The sequence below is a fragment of the Sciurus carolinensis genome, chromosome 1 (assembly GCF_902686445.1).
Source record: "Sciurus carolinensis chromosome 1, mSciCar1.2, whole genome shotgun sequence".
NCBI classification, from domain to species: Eukaryota; Metazoa; Chordata; class Mammalia; order Rodentia; family Sciuridae; genus Sciurus; species Sciurus carolinensis.
In genome coordinates, this window is record NC_062213.1 from 138,177,497 (window position 1) to 138,198,416 (window position 20,920).

The 20,920-nt window shown below is 33.9% G+C and overlaps 1 protein-coding gene and 1 pseudogene across 1 annotated transcript in view; one reads left to right on the top strand and one right to left on the bottom strand.

Moving 5' to 3' along the window:
• The window catches only part of Spata1 (spermatogenesis associated 1), a 43,189-nt gene that overhangs the window by 17,827 nt on the left and 4,442 nt on the right, over window positions 1–20,920 (bottom strand). The window contains 7 exon segments of the mRNA XM_047542253.1: window positions 4,538–4,595; window positions 5,491–5,602; window positions 9,670–9,901; window positions 9,985–10,038; window positions 12,612–12,729; window positions 14,323–14,429; window positions 18,662–18,836. Coding sequence (XP_047398209.1) covers window positions 4,538–4,595; window positions 5,491–5,602; window positions 9,670–9,901; window positions 9,985–10,038; window positions 12,612–12,729; window positions 14,323–14,429; window positions 18,662–18,763 — 783 coding nt within the window. The 5' untranslated portion in view covers window positions 18,764–18,836.
• LOC124989463 (protein FAM3C-like) lies at window positions 199–856 on the top strand (annotated as a pseudogene).

A 20,920-nucleotide genomic window follows, 5' to 3' on the forward strand; every position in this document is an offset into this window, starting at 1 on the left:
TGGTCAATTGATTTTTGAGTGAAAAAATAAAGTCTTAACAAATGATGGGAGAAGAACTGGATATCTGAGGAAAAACTGAACCTCAACTCCAACTTCACTCTGTACATTGAGATATCATGATTCTCTTCAAATTGCTCCTATTTTTGTTAAATAAAGGTGTATGTTTAATGAAAAATTTCATAGATAGAAAAAGTAAACATGAGGGTAGCAGGTGCTGCAAAGTTGAAAGTAGCCATGGCAATGTTTTAACTGACATTTTATGTTATTTCTCAAGTATGTGAAATAAAAATAGATACACACTTAGGAAATCTCTTTGTTTGATGAGTGGTGTGAAGAATAATGTTAGAAGAGGGATCAACATTGCCTTGGCAAATGGGAAAACAGGAGAAGCATTAGACAGTCTAAGTATTTTGACAAGTGGGGAGAAGATGAGGCACCATTTGAGTTTCTGAAGGTCATACAAGATGGAACAATAGTCTTAATGGGAACAAAGATGATGGAGCAACCAAACTCAATAATGAGGCATGGTGGCTCATTGCTGAATTGAGAAGCATATCTATTACTAATCTTGGTTTTAGAGACAACTGGGTCTTCTGTGGTAGGAAGGGCATTTAAGACAAAAAGTTCTTTTGAACAACACATAAAGAACCATAAGGATACAAATAAATATGAAGGATGGCCTGAAGTTTTTGAAATGGAAGTCATGTTTCCCCCCAGAAACAAGACTGAAGGAAATATGGAGAAAACTGAAGGAAGCACACTTTCAATATTAATGGAAAACTTTTTCCTTAACTTCAGATGTTTACTAAATTACTTAGTTTTGTTTTATTTTGCCTTAATTTTTCTAGAGCATTAAATACCTATTATGTATGAAGTATCTTAAACTGGAACATAAACAAGTGTCGGGGTTTCCGGGACCCCCAGCCTTGGGCACGGTCAAGATGGCGCCTGGCGCTGAGCCAAAAGCGGCCAGCTATACAGTAAACAACCAGCGAATTCCAATGATTGGCTAGTTAACGATGTGATTAGAGCATGCCCCCCTCGTGTACCTATTCTATGCCTGCAGCTGTCTGCGCGTTTACCTCGTGTGCTCTCCCCTGATTGGTTGAAGTGTATATAAGCTTGGTGGGTGGGGGAGTAAGGAAGAAGCTGAGAGAAGAAGGAAGCTGAGAGAAGAGAGAAGCTGAGAGTAGGGGAAGCTGAGAGTAGGAGTAGAAGCGAGGAAGAAGAGTGCGAGCGAAGAAGGCGTGAGCCGAGCGGGAGAAGCGGAGCGACCGGAGCAGGCGAGAGTTAAGCAGAGGGAAAGAGAGCGAGAGAAAGAAAAGAGAGAAGGGGATAGAAAAGAGGGAAAGAAAGAAAGACTGTGCACAATAAACTTCCAAAGCTTCAGACGTTTGTCGTGTCTCTCTCTGCGGGCAGAGGGAACGCGATAACTGGTGCCGAAACCCGGGAACATGAAGGGTTTATAAAGAAGACAAGGTAAGATATCTTAAAAAATTTTCAGTAAGTTAAACCGGTTATAAAAAAGTTAAAGGGTATCAGGATACGCCATCAGCGATCCTGGGGATACGCGGAATGCGGTCCAGTTAAAGGGTATCAGGATACGCCATCAGCGGTCCTGGGGACACGCGGGATGCGGTCCGATTAAAATAAAAATAAGGACACACGGAAGGTGGTCCGGTATCGGGATACGCCAGCAGCGGTCCTGACGCGTGGAACGCGGTCTAATTAAAAGTGAAAGTAGAAACACACTTGAAGCGGTCCAATTAGGGTATAGGTAGCACGTGAAAAGCCGCTATAAAAATTTTAATGCACACTTGATAGATAGTTTTCCTTTCAGTAATCTCATTGCTCCTGGCAGCTAGGCCACTGTTTGTTATTGTAACTGCCATAACTGAAGCTATTCAAATTAGTAACAATGGGGTTTGAAACGTCTAAATTCAGAATGCAGCAACCCCTCAGGGAGTTATTAAAAAACCATGGGACGCCATTAAAGGAAAAAATAGCTAAAGTATTTCTCGATACTGTGGAAAGGGTTTCCCCTTGGTTTTTGGATGAGGGCCTTTTGAATACCCTACAGTGGGAACAGCTGGGGGAGGACCTTCGTATAGCGGAAAGGCAAACCCGGAACCTATGGGCCATTGTTAGCCTGGCCATATTTTTTACTTCTAACTAACACATTTTTTATCCTTCCTTTTCTTGTTTTTCACCAATTCCTCTACAAGCCTGTCAATTCTACTGATGATTTTTCAGGTCGTGCTGTTTTTGGTGACAAGGATATCTCTAGTCTTTCTTTGCTTTAACAGGAGGAATTTTTGCACTTTGCCATTGGAATCATACTACAAATCAGACCCAGAGTAGAGCAACTCGTTCTGCTGACCCTAGCTGTAATATTGCTTTTCCTCCCATGTCAGCTTGTGTATTTCCTCCCTTTTATGTTTCTACCAACTAACATTTCTAATAACACCTCTTAACTGTTCACTAACCGTGTGCTATCTCTCACAATGCTGGAATGGTTCTTTTGCTACCCGTGCAATTTTGATGCACATTCCTATCTTCCTACCAGTCCTAGTTTCCGTTGCAGATATAGAATTGCCAGTGCTATTATCAAGAAACAGAAGAGGCTTTGACATTGCAACAGCCGTGATCATTGCCATCACAGTCCTTGCAGTAGCAGCATTGACACAACCATAACAATGATCATTTGGCCGAAAATACAGCTGCAGCCTTACAGACCATAGAGACTCTATCAGAGAGTGGACTTACTACAAGAACAAGTGGATACCTTGCAAGAACTTTTGGGACTGGGATGCGTTTATTCCCTGAGAGCTGTTTGTGTTGCCTGTATTGTAACTCTACTAGGATGTATATTGTTTCTGTATTTAATATGGCTACATGGTTTTTCTTCTGTTTATAGATTTATCAAACAGCGGGCAGGCATAGGAGCTATGGTGGTACTCCTCTGCCTTGGCCTCCTTCTCTTCATTCGTTTTGGCATGCATCTACGAGCTAGCCAATAGAGAGATCAGATTATCTTTCATCAGGCCATGACCGCCCTAAAGGCCGACAGCCCCCCATTAGTATGGCTCTTGATGCTGGACCGGTAGTCAAAGACGGGTAATGAAGGAGGTGGCTGTGTACCAACCTAAGACAGGAGCTGCAGCATGCTCTGCAGGCTCTGATGACGGGTAAGGACATATGCTGACCACTCAGCCTAAGACAGACACGGTCCCGAGCCTTAGTTTAATAATAAAGAAGGGGGATATGTCGGGGTTTCCGGGACCCCCAGCCTTGGGCACAGTCAAGATGGCGCCTGGCGCTGAGCCAAAAGCGGCCAGCTATACAGTAAACAACCAGCGAATTCCAATGATTGGCTAGTTAACGATGTGATTAGAGCATGCCCCCCTCGTGTACCTATTCTATGCCTGCAGCTGTCCGCGCGTTTACCTCGTGTGCTCTCCCCTGATTGGTTGAAGTGTATATAAGCTTGGTGGGTGGGGGAGTAAGGAAGAAGCTGAGAGAAGAAGGAAGCTGAGAGTAGGGGAAGCTGAGAGTAGGAGTAGAAGCGAGGAAGAAGAGTGCGAGCGAGGGCGAGAGCCGAGTGGGAGAAGCGGAGCGGCCGAAGCAGGCGTGAGCCGAGCGGGAGAAGCGGAGTGGCCGAAGCAGGCGTGAGCCGAGCGGGAGAAGCGGAGCGGCCGAAGCAGGTGTGAGCCGAGCGGGAGAAGCGGAGCGACCGGAGCAGGCGAGAGTTAAGCAGAGGGAAAGAGAGCGAGAGAAAGAAAAGAGAGAAGGGGATAGAAAAGAGGGAAAGAAAGGAAGACTGTGCACAATAAACTTCCAAAGCTTCAGACGTTTGTCGTGTCTCTCTCTGCGGGCAGAGGGAACGCGATAAACAAATTTAATGATCAAACTGCCTTTCACAGTATAAGGCATCATTTGAATTTTGAACCTAAATTTTAGATGGTTTGTATAAAAATAACCTATAAGCAGTATTTGTTATTTTGCTGTAAGTTGGATACTTTTCAGATATTTCATAAATATTAATAACATTCCCTCAAACTGAATTCATAAGTAAATGTACCTTATGTGATTAAACAATTTTTCATAAACTTTTCAGATTTTTGGCACTTATATACTCAGTCACATTCAGCATGTATATTTTGACATTTAAAATACTTCCCTTCATTCTGTAAATTAAAAGAATAGATATTTTACAGTTCCAGGGATTGTACAAGAAATGTTGCAGTTTTTAAAAAGAAATAATGAAAATAAATACATCTTGATTTACACATGAAAAAAAAAACTAGTAATAACATTTGAGATGATAACCCAAAGAGGCTTTGGTGGATAACCTAATTTATCCCCTCTCTCATTTGGGCATATTGTTTCTTCACTTGCAAAAGCAGAAGAAAAAAGTTGGATTACCATCCATAACACTGATATTAGAAAAATATACTTTTTGTCTTAATCTGCAGTATAATTTCAATTTCTGTATATATTAATATTATGATATAATGCTACAGTTTTAAAATCATACCTGACTGTCCTGTCTTCTACTGGTGGTTGTATCTTCTTCATTTTTCCAAAGAAACTGACTTAAAAGGATAGATTTGAAAGTGATATTAAAATACGATTCCATGAATATTAACTTTAATATTCACATATGAATATTTTATATATTTTATTTGGTGTTCTGTAAACCTAACCATAACATTAAAAATTTTAAATTAGCCTGAAAACTGGGTGGGTGGTGTGTTCCTGTAGTCCCAGCTACTCGGGAGGTTGAAGCAAGAGGATCACTTAAGCCCAGGAATTTAGTATCAGCTGGGGTAATGTATTAAGATCACATCACTTTAAAAAAACAAAAAGTCAGCCTGAAGTTATTACCATATATTTTTTTTCCAAATCTCAATTTATCAACATAAACTACATTTAGTATGAGTTAAGAAAATCACATTGCATTATACTATAGCTAAATTTAAATCATAATCCAATGTCTATGACAAAGTAAAATAACTGGAAATTTTAGAAATATATTTTGTTTATAGTTCTTTTCTGAATAAAAACCCTTGTCAAAATTTCAAGCCTATAAGCAAAACTGTTGTCTAAGTATTATAGTTTTTAATGAAATGATACCAGTATACTCAAATACACTGATTAGTTTATCTGTAACTAAGAATTTAAGAGAGGTAGAAGTAGTAGTTCTAACAAAAACAAACAAAGAGAAAATTTTCTGACATCAGTTGTCCCTGATGACAAAAAGATCACAACATCAATAAATGTAAGTAATAAATTATCCTTCATTATACTGGAGAGGAATGTTAGTATATAACAATAAATATCAGAATCAAGGTAATTATAATTAAAGATGACTAATTTCAATCATATCTTTGTTCTAATTAAAAGTTTTTATGATAGTAGTCTGGACATCACATTTTTTTTCTTATAGTTTAAATTATAACATGTGATATCAGCATCTGTACTAATCACCTTTTTTTGTTGGTAAAATAATCATTTGAATCTTCCAATGATCCTGGTAACTCAGAATTTCCAATGTGATATTTTACAGTCTGGCTTTCTTTAGGAATGGCTATTTCCTCAGCTGATATTGATGTGCATGCATGATAAAAAAAGTTCAGAATATTAAGAAAAATACTAAAATAAGTTTTTCTATGTATATATTATAATTGTGTCCTATATTTCAGATTCGTCATGAACTTTATAGATATAAGACAACAATTTCCAAAGTGATTTTCATGAAACATTAATTTATGTGAAAAGAAAATTCTTTGGTTAATTTAGTTTGGGAAACAATGAATTAAGCAACACTAAACAGGAACACAACCCGCTCTCACACACACACACACACACAAGCAATTGTATTGCAGAATTTCTGTATGTGCGATATGTCTTCAAGAGGAAGTAAAGTGGGTTATACTCAAACTTTGTCTTCAAGACACCTTTTGACCATTCATATTTCTAGAGAAATGTAAATTAAAACTATCTGAGATTCCATCTCACTCCAGTTAGAATGGCAATTATCAAGAACACACTAATAATAAATGTTGGCAAGGATGTGGGGAAAATTGTTCACTCATAAATTGCTGGTGGGACTGCAAATTGATGCAACCACTCTGGAAAGCAGTATGAAGATTCCTCAGGGGCTGGGGAGATAGCTCAGTTGGTAAAGTGCTTGCCTTGCAAGCACAGATCCCTGGATTCAATCCCCAGCACCGCAAAAAAAAAAAAAAAAGATTCCTCAGAAAACTTCAAATAGAACCACCATTTATCCCACTCCTTGGCCTATACCCAAAGGACTTAAAATCAGCATACTACAGTGACATAACCACATCAGTGCTTTATAGCAGCTCAATTCACAATAGCAAAGCTGTGGAACCAACCTAGGTGCCCTTCAATAGGTGAATGGATAAAGAAAATATGGTATATATACACAATGGAATATTACTCAGCCATAGAGAATGAAATTATGGCATTTACCAGTAAATGGATGGAACTAGAGAATATCATGCTAAGTGAAATAAGCCAGTCCCAAAAAAACCAAAGGCCAGATGTTCTCTCTTTTATGTGGATGCTAACCCACAACAAGGGAAGGTAGGAAGAGGAAGAATAGAAGTTCACTGGATTAGACAAGGGGGAATGAAGGGAAGGGAAAGGGAACAGGAATGGGAAAGACAGTAGCATGAATCGGATATAACTTTCCTTTGTTCATATATAAATACATGACCAGTGTAATTCCAAATTATGTACACCCACAGGAATGGGATCCTAACTGGAATGGGTTGTACTCCACGTATGTATAATATGTCAAAATACATTCTACTGTCATGTATGGGGGGGGTGGGAAAGACACCTTTTACCAAAAGCATCTTTTAAAATAGTGCTCTGAGGAACTCTTTTCCTGGAAAACGTTTGTATAAATACAGAAAATAAAATGTCATTTGTTATTTTACATACATGTTCATTTATAAAATCTCCCTTCATTTTAAAAGTATTTCTCCATCTGGGTTGTTTTTAAAACATTAACAGTAATGTACCAAATGAGCCATACATTAATATAAGATCCACAAATTTAGCAGTATTTGTGTAGATTTTTTCCCCCAGAAAAATCAGTTCTTTAATTTAGAAAAAAAACTTTAAATTAATACTTAAAAAGTCATTTTGCAAAGGTTGCCAAACTATTTTGCAACCTGATGCCCACATTGGTTTAATTGCACTTTGGCTGCTACCCAGCTAGCATTGCCAAAATAAGTATAATGAACAGAATTTTAAAAAAGGTTTATTCAATGGTAAATAAATTAATAAATGGATATACCTATTATACCCCACCAAAATAAAACATTATGCAAAACTCAGTAGATACCCATGTACATTTTTGTAGGAATATAGGACATATATCTGTTAATCCCAGTAACAATAAGAGCATAATGCAGAGAACCTCAATCAGGATTTGAATAAAATTAAAGTACTGCACATACCATAATCATACTGGTGTAAAATCTTAAAGATAGCAGAGGAAAAAAATTGATAAATCTTTTATTTTTATTATCTGAAATTATGTAGGCCAGAACACTATACAGAGATGTGTTTAAATACCAAAAAAAACAACAAACAAAATCTGTCAACCAGTAGTTTATACCTGGTAAAAGTATCTTCCAAAAACAAAGACAAAATAAAAACTTTCTCAGATGAGAAAAACTGAGAAAATTCACTACAAGAAATTTTAAAGGAAGTTTTCAGTCAGAAAGAACTGGTAAATTTCTTCAAAAGACAACTGTGTAAAATAAAAAGTAACAATGCAAAAGAGATAATAGAAGTATACTTCTGTTGACATAATTATTCAATTCTGTTGTAATATAAAAGCAGTCATGATGAGCATGGGTATGTTCCAATAAAACTTTGTTTATAAAAGGCTGGGCACAGAGCATAGCTTAAAACAAAATAAAAATACTAGGTGTTTATGGACCTCAACTCTAGAGCACCACTAAAAATCTTTAATATGTGTTATAACTAATAAACCAATACTGAATATAAAATTACATCATCAATAATTACTCGCCCACCCCAAAAGGCAAGAAAATTGAAGAGATGTGACAAACAGAAAACAAATGGAATGATGATAGATTTAAAACCATTCATATCAATAATCAAATGTAAACATCTCAACATCCCAATTAAAAAGCATACGTTGTCAAATTGAATTAAGAGTCTCATGCTCTACCGACTGAGCTAGCTGGGCGCTTGTCAAATTGAATTAAGAAACAATATATAACTATGTGCTGTCTATACAAAATTTACTTTGAGTGTAAAGTCATGGATAAGATAAAAGTAAAGATTGGAAAAAGATATACCATTCAAATGTTAATCAAAAGAAAACTAGAGTGGCTGTATTAATACCAGATTAAGAAAATATCAATATAAGGACTATTATCAGAGATAAAGAGAAACATTACATAATATAGGGGATAAATTCATCCAGAAGACATACTAATTCTAAATGTACATAAGCCTAATAGTAGAGCTTCAAAATTCATAAACCCCAGACTGATGGATGTTTGAAATACTAACATTCTTCTTTCAGTAATGTTGATAAAATTTTAGAATTTCTGTCATCAAAAGAATTATAAAGTAGCAAAGACAAGTCACAAATTAAAATCTAAAATAAATTTTACACACACACACACACACACACACACACACATACTGAAGTTTTCTTTGTAAGTTTTGATTTTTCTGGGTGTAGTTGTGTACATCTGTAATTCCAGCAGCTCAGGAGGCTGAGGCAGGAGGATCACAAGTTCAAAGCCAATCTCAGCAATAGTGAGGCCCTAAGAACTTAGAGAGTCTCTGTCTCTAAATAAAATAGAAAAAAAGGGGGCTGGGATATGGCTCAGTGGTTAAGTGCCCTGGGGTTAAATCCCCTGGTACCAAAAAAAAAAAAAAAGTTTTGATTTATTATATATATATATTTTTTTAAAAATATTCATTCATTATCTATGACAACTGAGAGCTAATGAATCAACCTTTTTACAAAAAGAGCAGAAAATATGCAAATTCAAATTGTCAATAAACATGAAAAATTGCTCAACCGAAGAGAAACTTTAGAAAAGAAACAAAATGTTTAGAACTAATAATTCAATGTAATATTTAACAGCAGATTAGACACTACTAAAGACAAAATCGGTAAGACAGATTTGAAAGACAAACCTGAAGAAACTATTAAGAATGTGGAGCAGAGAAACAAGGACTAGAAAAATGTCTGACATAATGGCAAGATTATGGTTCAACAGGAACTTTAAGACTTGATGATGTTTCAAACTTAGCACTTTCTTTAATCTTAGGCACACTAATATTTACTGTTTATTGACACCAGTGAGATGCTCAGTGAGAATCTTTACCTTCTTCTTTCTTAAAGGCTAATGGAAAAAGACACCTGGGAAACAAACATCCAGAGTGGAATCCCAGTAGTCCTGAAGAGTATAAGGTCAAGTGACTATTGAAGTGGGCAATTTACCCTCCATAAAGCTTTGAGTAGTATCTTAATTTACACTGTGGGCCTGAATTATGTACTAACATACTCGTTATAATCACTTTGGAAAACTCATGGACTTATAATAATATCTTTGTTATTCCCATTTTAGTTGAAATCACCTTCTTCCTGATTCTTGTTAATAAGGTCTTTCAATGTGTTTTCTAAGGAACTGGGATCCTTTCCAAGTTCTTCCTTTGACAGAGTTACACTAACTGGTCTATGGATTGTTCCATCAATCTCAGCAATATCACTATTATTCTGCCGCCCATCTAAAGTAACTGATGATGATGCTGAATAAACATTTCCTAAATGGTCCATTACAGGAAGCAAATATAATTCTGGTTGAAGAGCCTAAAACATAGGAAATTTTAAAATTAGTTTATAATTAAAAAGCAGTTAAAATTAGCATCAGTTTAAAATGTCATATTACATACATATGGAGGAGCAAATGACTTGAGTTTCAGTTCTGGTTCTTGCTTTTCTTTCACCTAGAAATAAATAGATGAGGAAAAAAAGCTTTTGTAAAATTTTCCAATTATTTTTACTTCTACTTTTTTAGTAAAAGGTATATATCTGTATCATATAAATCAAATTTTAAAACTAATAACTACGGCTATATTCTAGAAAAATGTAGAGTTTAATCCTATTTCTATTTACTGCACACCCAACATAATAGAAATTCTACATCACTTAATATTAATAGTTATGGCTATCTTGCATGGACTCATTTTGTGCAGATACTATTTTATGTCATTACATATATTAGATCAGTTAATCCTCAACAATTTCATGTGATAGGCAGTGACATTACCTATAGTTTATAGAGAAGGAGAATCAAGCAAAGAGAAGTTAAGTAACTTGGTCAAGATTTTATAAATAGAAGTTTCCAAGTTAAGATTCAAAACCAGGTTATCACTCCGGAGTCTAATCTTATGGACTTTATTGTCCATATGTTCAACCCATAGAGTTTGCTTTCTATTTATTTATTGTAAGAGACATTGAAGATATACTTATATGTAAGGTAGTGTTCTACTTGGTGAGGATACAATGATAAAAAACTCTACTTGCAAATGCCGGTATTAAGTTAAAAAAATGATTTGGGACTGTGATATGTGATTCATGAGAATAAAACAGAGTTGTGTAATAAAGAGTAACTTTGAGAAAAAAATATCTAAAAACTGGATGGTCAGGAAAAGTCCTTTTGAAAAGATAAACTTAAGCTCAGAACTAAATTACAAAAAGCAGCCAGCTATCCAAAACTCAGAGGAAGTGATTGCAAGGCAAGTGCAAGGACCATAAATCAGAGATATCTGTTATATGTGAGGACCAGGAAGATGTTTGGAGCTGAAGTATGTAGAACCAAGGAGAAAATGGTAGTAGATAAAATCTGAGAGGTAGTCTCTTCTTAGGTCTTCCTCAACTCTTGCTTAAAAGCTTCCTTACTGGAATCCCTGCCTCTAGTCTCTTCTTACTTCTCAGTGAGACCCAATTATTGTACTGAAAGCTCTCATCATGTCACTCTTTTGCTGAAAAACTCAAGATTTCAGAAAAAAAAAATTCAAACTATTAATCTGGCATTCAAGATCTTCAACAAAGTACTTCATAACTTGTTCTCCACTGTTCCCTTTCCCAGTTAATGTTTAATGAAATGAATCACTTATTCTTTCTTAGTTGCCTGCTTTCCTACTTCCACGCTCATCTTATTTGCTCTGCTCAGAAAGTTATTCACACACTTCAATTTTGCAAGACCAAATGTTTACCTTTCAAAATCCAAATTTAGATATCACTTCTTCCTCAAATTTCTCTACCCCCTTCCTCTGCCAAAAGCAATCTCTTTGTTTCCTTTTTGTGAATATAGATACTATTTTATCTTTGCCACTTATTTTTTTGTATTTTCACCACAACACTGAATATACTTTAAGGGAAGGATTCGTATCCATTTCTTCTGACTTTATATAAAGGAAAAAATCAATAAATATTTGTTTAAAATAAAATATCAGAAGGATTTTAGAAGTTGATTTAAATTACCTTTAAGTTCCAAACCTGGGATTCTGTGATTGATATTTTATAAATTTACATATAATGAAAAGAAAAAAAAATATGTCCCCTTTACTCTATGAGGAAAACTAACTTAATGATCAGTAAATTAATATTCTGGCATACTAAGTAGAACCCCAGTGACAAAACATCTTCAAATTTAGCTACTGATTTAAGAATTCTACATTGCAAATTATAGTAGTACTTTGGGCAGGGGAGACTTATTATCCATTATCATTCATTACCTAATTTGTTTGATAAATGTTTAAATATCTGTAAATGCAAAGCACCTTATTAGGCACTGGTTATAAATACAATGGTAAATAAAGCCCCTGCTCACAAAAGACTAAAATCTAATTACAGAGTTAAATATTAAATAATCACATCAATGAAACCTGGTAATGACATAATATATTAACTTGAGTGGAATATTAATGTACTATATTTTTTAGTTTAAATGTTGACAATCTTGATTAAAGAAATAAACCTTACATATAGACAGATAAATCAGAAACTTTGATGTCTAATGGCTTGATAGATGGGAAATTTTAGCTAAAAATGTCCTCCATTTAAAATATCCTGCCACTAGATTATAGAAACTACCAATAGGAGTGTTCGGTAGATAATAGCTGACACCAAAAAATATATTGGGGCCATTATCATTTTAAAACCAAATAAGGCTAATTGTGGCCCAAATAATAACTCTGTTGTCACTAGAACACAAGTACTTGTTTAAAACATTTTTAAAACTACCATTTTGATTAAAAATATATACATTATTGATATTATTACAACTAAATTTGTCTTCCTTTTCTTTTCAAGGAAATTGACACATTCCATCATTTTAGTGCCTCATAACATGCCAGTGAAATCCATCTTTCATGGTCTGTGTGCTTAGTGATACTTTATGATTAAGATTACATATTTCATAGTACATTACGAAGCTGAGCTGATAAGCATTTAGGAAACATAATTTGATAAGGGTGCTTTTCTTTAATCAGAAGGAAAAAATAAGAACTCTTACCACAGCTAAATTATTTCCAATGCATTTAAGGAATAAAAATTTTTCTGCAACAGCATCTTCACCAAGGAACTCACCAAGGCGCAACCTCAGGGCTTGTAAAGTAAGTTGAGGAGATACTCTGAAATATAATGACACTGACTTTTATGAGATAAAAATAAATAAGAGTTTGGATGTACTAATGATTCAATAATTTTAGTTATCTCAAACATAAATGTTGATTTAATTATTAGATGGAACTTACTATATTACATTTCTACATTACTTAGCACTTTATAATCTTTAGAAAATATTTTTCAAAATAAATTATTAAAAGTCTATCTTCTAAAGTTATACAAATGAATACTATTTATAAAAGTCCTTTTTACACTGGAAAGGAAAACGATTGTCTATTTTGCTAGTGCACTTCCAAATTTTGTGACTAAACCAAAATTTTGCTGTGGAATTTATATGCTTTTGCATATATATTTCAGAATGACTTAAGCACAGATAATTATTTTGGAAGTTTAACAGAAGTAGTTAGTGCTTAAGAATGTCTTTAACAATCAAATGCTGTCAGATTTTACTATCTTTGCTCATTAGGGATCCTTTTCTCAATGTCTAAACTTTAAAGACAATACTTATGTTATTCTTCTAAATAATTATTTTTTGGATAATATGTGAAATATTAGAGAATTCTTTCATTGAACCATTGTTTGATCAACAAATATTTATTGTGCACCTATTATGTGTCACATTGTTCCAAAGGATAGAGAATGACAATCAACAAAATAGATAAAAATGTATGTCCTCATAGCTTTTATAATCTATCCTGGGAGAGAAAAATCAGCAAAGTACATAGTAAAAAACAATTCATGAGACACTGCTAAGTACTATAGACAAAAGTAAAGCAGGGAAACAGAAAGGAACTGTGGCTGTTATGTAAAATACAGTGATGAAAGTATACATACACAAACAAGTCATGTTTAAGTACAGACCTGAATGAGGTAAGAGGGTAAGAGCAGAAAATGTATTCTAGACAAAAGGAACAGAAAGTACAAGAGTCTTAGGTAAGGCCTGATTGATGTGTTCTAGAACAGAAAGGAGAACTGATAGGATTGAAAAAGTGATGAGGAAATAAAGAAGAAAGTCACTCACTAAGAGAGGTAACAACAGGAGGTCAGATCATGTGGTGTCATGTGTTTCTGTGAATCTGAAAATACACATATATGCACATATAAATATAGATTATGCACATATACATATGTTCTTTGTTTATATATATTTTTCCCCCTGCCATGCTAGGGATTGAACTCAAGAGTCTTGGACATGCAGGCAAGCACTTCACCACTGAGCTAAATCCTTTGCATATACTTTTAAAGAATTCTCAAAAAATAACATAGTAGGTATATTGCTATAACCATTATTCACAGATCTTCAGCAGGTTTTAAATTTCAGATAATTTCTTCCTTAATTCTTTTTGTGTATAATCACAGCAATACACATTATATGCTATTCTCTGGGTGGTATATTATGGTCAAATGACATCTTTTCCTATAGCTATGTTTGATTTAACTGCTACATAGTACTATTTGTTAATATTCATTAAATTAGGAATGGATTATGACATGGACACAATATTTTTCACTTACAATTTTTAAATTTCTAGAACGTGTTTTTCTCTGCACAAAAAAAGATTTTTAAAGGTACCTTGCAACATGCACAAAATACTTGCCTTATAAATCCAGCAGAAATAAATTTGTTAATAACTTCTATTGAAATAGTATTTAACTTATAGTTCCACGATCCTTCAGGGACATAAAAAACATGAAGTTCCACCAACTGAATGAGAAGAATATCAGTTAAAATGTTTCTAAAGTGGAAAAAAAAAACCAATTGATCTGCTATAGAATTTTAAGTTTAATAAACACAACTGAAATAAACATGGAGTAATGCATCAAACATGGAGTAATGAACAAACAGACCAAAAAAATCCCACAAACAAAAAGAAGAACCCCCAAATTTTCACTTGGAGTACATTTCTTTTCTTTCTTTCTTTCTTTCTTTTTTTTTTTTTTAAAGAGATTTATTTTGAGTCCCAAGGTAGATATCAGTCACAGTGATAGGACCTGAAAGTAGACAGATAACATTGTATAATTGGGTCATTATGGGTTTTTTAATATTTTTTTTAATTTGTAGAATGACACAATATCTTTATTTATTTACTTTTATGTGATGCTGAGGATGGAACCCAGCACCTCACATACGCTCTACCACTGAGCCACAACCCCAACTGGAGTACATTTCCTTTGGAAACAATGTCATAGATGTGACTTGGCTCCTAGATTACCTCAATATCCTTGATAAATGGAGTTTTTTTTTTTTCCCCCTCTGTGGCCTGTAGTAAGAATACTAGATGGTAAAGATCAATTTTCTGATCACCAACCTTTTATATCTCCCTTACTTCTTTCCTACTCAATTCCACTAGAGTGACCTTGTACAATCCTTGGCTTTCAGCACTGTGGTTTGTCAGGGAACATACTTGTTTCCCAGAGTTCCAGGAAGAATCTATTCCTGATGTAGGGGATGTCTGTAAGCTTGTGTGTGCTTGTGTAAAACTACTTCTCTATTAAAGTTTTGTTATGGCTCTAATTAGAAATCTATTTAGAATATTTAGATGGCTACAACAGAAACAACAATTACTGCCAACAGTGTCTTCTCTTTTTTTAGTCTAAGGAAGGTTGATACTGCATATTAAAAGCATTGAAATTATTGTACTCTGACTGCAATATTAAATATCTGAGAAAATTTTAAGAGCTTGAATATGACCTATTGTTATTAATATGAGTAATTTTTAATAGACATAAAAATGGTTCTCGAACTGGAGATTTTGCTCAAGTTTTTTATAAACCAAGTAAATTACTTATATATTTTTGATATGAAAAATTAACCAATAATTTAAATGCTTGCATAGATCAGACAGTAAAATTTGCCATATGCTGCATTTTGAACTGCAAAGCACATGAAAGATTATTCCCTAGCTATACTATTAAATATTTGCAAAACCTTAAGAAGTTTGAAGTAAATATGATCTTATTTTTATATGAATGTTTTAATATGTCACAGGAGAGAAACAGTTCTTGAACTAAACATTTATATATGCTTATAAACAATATTTTAATGGGTTTTCTATGATGATAACATTGTTATTGTTATAGAAATTATAATATTGTTATAATTATAATATTGCTTTAATATTTCTATAGCAATATTTCTATAACAGTAATGTAGTTGAAATATACTGAATTTTTTAAAGTTTATGTATTTTAAGGTTAAATATTTGATTTAGACCAAAACCATAATTTATTATAATTTTATGTTCTTGGCTTTCTGGAAGCAACTCATCAATAATATTTTTATTAAAATCATTAACCATTTAAATATATTAGAAGACATATATATATAGGATACATATTTTTCCTTTTTTTTAGGCTTCAAAATTGCTATACATAGTACTGTTGGATTCTGTTTCTATTTAAAATATAAATACCTTGTTCACATGGATTTTTAAAATAAATTTAATTTAAAAAATATTGTACTAAAATATTTATCTTGATTTACTAAAATTTTTGGTGCCCCCTTAAATTTTGCACCCACAGCAAGTACTTCATTTGCCTCACACTAGTCCTGGTCCTGTGAGGGATATAGATAATAACCAATAAATACCGAACACTAATAGATTTTTGTATTAGAAAGGGATAATTACTAGGAAAAGGATAAGAGCAGGGTAAGGAAAACTGGGAGCATTAGGGATAGAGAAGCCTTCAGTTCTATATAGAATATTTACAGTAGGCTTTAGGGAAGAGGTGGGAACTAAGTAAGGACTTAAGGGAAAGAATGAATTTAGTCAATGAAAGACACAGAGTTCCAGGAAGGGCTAAAGCAAAGGCCTTAAGGTGGCCAGTATGATTGCCAGTACAAATGAAGCAGAGAGAGTGGGAAAAGAATAGTAGATGAAAGTCAGAGAAAAAAGGAGGGGAACAAATTAAGTAGGGCCTCTGGGTCATTTAAAGGTCTTTACCTTACATGACAGGAAGCCAATCCTGGTTTTAATAGAAGCATGGCAAGACCTGACATATTTTATATTTTTGTCTTTTATGAAAAATTTTATGCATATGTATTATACACATGAGTAAAAATACTATGAATGTTCAAATATCTACAATTTAGATTTGAAAGTTAACATTTTCTCGTTTACTTTTTTCCCTCAATACGATATTTAAAGTAAATCGGATGTCATACTCATAAATACTTTGGCATTCATCTTCTAAAAATAAGGACTTCTTTAATATAGTCACAATATTATTTTCACATCAAGAAAATTATTCCTTACTGTAGACTAATATCAAGTCCATAGTTTCCCCAATTGTCCACAAAATGTTTTTTCAATCTAGAATTCAATTGATAATCACTAATTGCATTTAGTTGTCAGATGCTTAAAAAAATCTCAATTGAATCTTCATAATATTGAGATTTTTTTCCCCTTCTTTTCTTTTTTTGGTGGTGCTGTTGGTAGAATTTAGGGTCTTGCACAAGCTAGGCAAATATAATATCACTGAACCACATCCCAGCCCTGTAACATTGAGTATTTTTAAAGTGATAGAGCCAATTTATAGAATGTTCTATACTCTGAATTTACCTCATTGGCTCTAAGGTGGCATTTATTTTTCCAACCTCTTAAATCCTGTAAATAGTCAATGGTACAGCATTCCAATGACAGAGGTTATCCATCCGAAGCAATAATATTTTATAAATGGTGCCTTGCATTTCATATTGCATCATACCATGACACACATTATTGCTGTAAAGTATTTCTAAATTTGGTAACAGGTTAAAGCAATAATTGCCAAAACAGACTGTAAGAGGTAAGAAAAAGGAAGCTGTTATGAAACTATTGGAGTAACTGAAGTGCAAGAGGATATTGACATAGCCTACTATGCGAGCAGTAGAGGTGAGCAGCCAAATTTTGTGTATATGTGGAGTATGGGAGAAAAGAATCAAGTAGAAGAGTCATGTATGCAAGAAAAATCAAGTGTGACTTCAAGGCATTTGGCCTCAGATAAAAAAAGAATAGATTTGTAATCACTTGAGAAGGGAAAAGTCATAGGCAGTGCAAGCTTCCAGGAGAGAGGAAAGATTCAATTTCAGATCTGTTAAATTTGAAGTGTCTATTGATTATCCAAGTGGAGATGTCAAGTAGTCAGTTGAATACATGTAGATATGAATCTGGGGTTTGGGAAAAAGGACTGGGATGATGATAAAAATGTGTAAATCCTTACCACAAAGTTAGTAATTTAAATCTACTAGACTGGATGAGACCACCGTGGAATGAATGCAGATAGAACAAAGAGCTGAATACTGAGATAATCCAATTTCAAGAGGTTAGATTTAGTAATGAAGAGGTGACTTTAGCAAGAGCAGTTTTGTGAAAGGTGAAAAATTGACTGGAGTTAGTTTAAGAGAGAATGGGGAAAAGGTATTGGGGGGGCGGGTTTGGGAAGGTATGAAATACCTGTGTTGAAGAGAAGAGTGAATGAATAAATGACAAGTGGTATGAGTGCCTAAAAGCAAAGATTCTACTTGGTCATGAAGTTAAAGTGGGAATAGTCCTTATGCTGGTATATTTTTATTCATTCATGTTTAGCTGCTAAGGAATGGGTGCAGAATAGGTGGAGAAATGAATTAGCCAGGTTGTTATTTTGCAAAGGAGTAGAACGGAGCAAGAGAGGGGGGCAAGGAGTCAAAAATATGAACAAAGAATGATCAAGACTGTGTATGGAATTCAAGCCTATGAAGGGCATCATAGTTGGATAATAGTGGAGGAAAAAAAGGTGATAGAATCACTTCATTGGAGGATCAACTTAGAATACTAAAGTGAGTTAAAGATGAAATAATAGAATCAGCTAATGGGACACATGAAGCTGGGACTGTGATGGAATCAATATCTAATACTTTATATAACTAATTTTGCTTTATCAACTTTTCAAAAACAATGATAGGCATTATTTTCTTACCTCTGATGAGGAAGGCTGACTTGGATTTCGAGACATACTCACCAATGTCTGAGTGGGATAATTAACAGTTGGAATTTTTGTTGTCTTTTTATCTTTCTTCATTTAAGCAGTATTAGATTAATTTTATAACAGACTTTTGGCTTGTTTAAAATAGCATTCCATGTATTTCTGGTCTCTGATTTGTTCAAAAAGTGAAAAGAAAAACATAAAACCTTTAAAATAGACTCCCAATGAAAACTTGGAATGTATACAATCTTATTAGTCCAATTAAAAAACATTGTTAGTAAACAGGCTGGTAATTGCAATGAAATGAGCATATATTCTATAAACAGTCCTCCAGCTTACAATGATGCAAAAGCAATACTGTACTTCAAATTTAGAATCTTGATCTTTTCCTGGGCTACCAATATGTGGCTTGATAGTCTCTTGCAATGCTAGGCAGTAGCAGTAAGCCATAGTTCCTAGTAAGTCACAAGATTATAAGGGTAAATAGCTGATACCTGACAATGTACTGTGTTGCTAAGCCACAATACTCAGTAGGTTAAGTGTATCAAGTGCATTCTGTTTTCAACTTTTATCAGGATGTAAAACCATCCTAAATTGAAGATGATTAAGCAAACTGGTAAATTACATTGTAATGAACTTTTGGCAAGAACATATTTTACTATTCTAAACAATGCATTTTCTCTGGGGTCAAAAATTAAGGTTGAGTGTCAGGTATAACTAGAACAAATAAAAAAAATTAAGGTTGAATATGTTTAACTTTGTTTGTAAACACATTTTACATAGAAATACACTTTTGGAAGTAGAAAGATTGAATACAAATAGCTGTATGTAACAATCACTGCAGAAGAAAATACTTGTCTTTAAATATAACAAGCATCACTTGTGTATTATTTCCTGTGTTTTTCCTCAGAGTACTTATGGCCATTTACAAGATTGCATGATAAAATTTAAAATACATAAAAGTATAATAAAAATTGAAAAATAAAGTTTTTGGATTTCCATGGAATATCTGTCTCCACTACTGCTGTATGTTGACCTTTATAATACCTTGAGTAAGTCTTTGCTATTAAAACCAAAAGAGGATAATCAAAACTTTAAGCATGCTTATAATTTGTAGTTGATCCTAACCAAATCATATTTCACATACTGTATCCTCACACATAACATTTGGGATTTTCAAATTCCTCATTACTAATTAGCTAATAAATAAAATAATGCCAATAATTCAAACAAAAGGAAACTCAATAACCAAAGGACTGTACAGTTCTAGTCTAACCTCTTATTTAGTGCAAAATTTTGCTTTACAACATTTCTGCCATGTATGGAAAATCAACTTTATTAGGGATACTAATTCTAATCAACTGGTATTGGCTGTCTAAAAGGCAGTTACTAGAATGAGGATGCAGCATATGGATTTGATCCTCAGCAATGCAAAAAATAAGTAAAAGTAAACTAATAAAAGTGAGTTACTGAGAAGGGTCCCCAGGTCACCTCTGGCCTCCATAGGAAAAAAAAAAAAAAAAGAGTCCTGAAATTATTATATTCAATATGGGTTGGAAAAGAATGATTTTTTAAAAAATATTCTTAGTTGTAGATGGATGCTGTACCTTTATTTTATTTATTTTTATGTGGTGCTGAGGATCAAACCAGTGCCTCACAAATGTGAGGCAAGTGCTGCACCACAGAGCCACACCCCCAGCTCTGAAAAGAATGATTTTTGAGAGTCAATAGCAGAGCTGAAAATCAAGCTTAACAATTTTTTATACTCTGGCTGGGGGTGTAAGTCAGTGGGAGAGTACTTAGCTACCATGTGCGAGGCCCTGTGCTTAATACTAGGGAAAAAAAAGATAAATAAAAGAATTTCTGATATTCTGTTTAGTGCCTAGAAATAAAGATTCCAGTAATTTTTAGTTCCTCTCTGATTTGATAACACAGCATACAAAGAGATGTTCAATGAACTTAAATCCTTAGTAAATTCTAAAATTGGAAACTTGATAGGCTGTATTTAAACATATCAACATAATATAATCTCATACAAAGTAATTTGATACGATTGGGAGCTAGAAAAGCAGGTTTCTAGTTTTATGTTGTCTGTAAGATCTTTCATTGATCTCTCTAGTTTGTCAAGAAAGTGTTGGGCTTGTTAAGATCCACTGCTGCTCTAAAATTCTTTTGACTACTTGATTGCTCAAAGAATGGCAAGAGTGAGAGGGATAGTTCTATTCTGGAAAAAGAGAAATTATAATGAAGTCA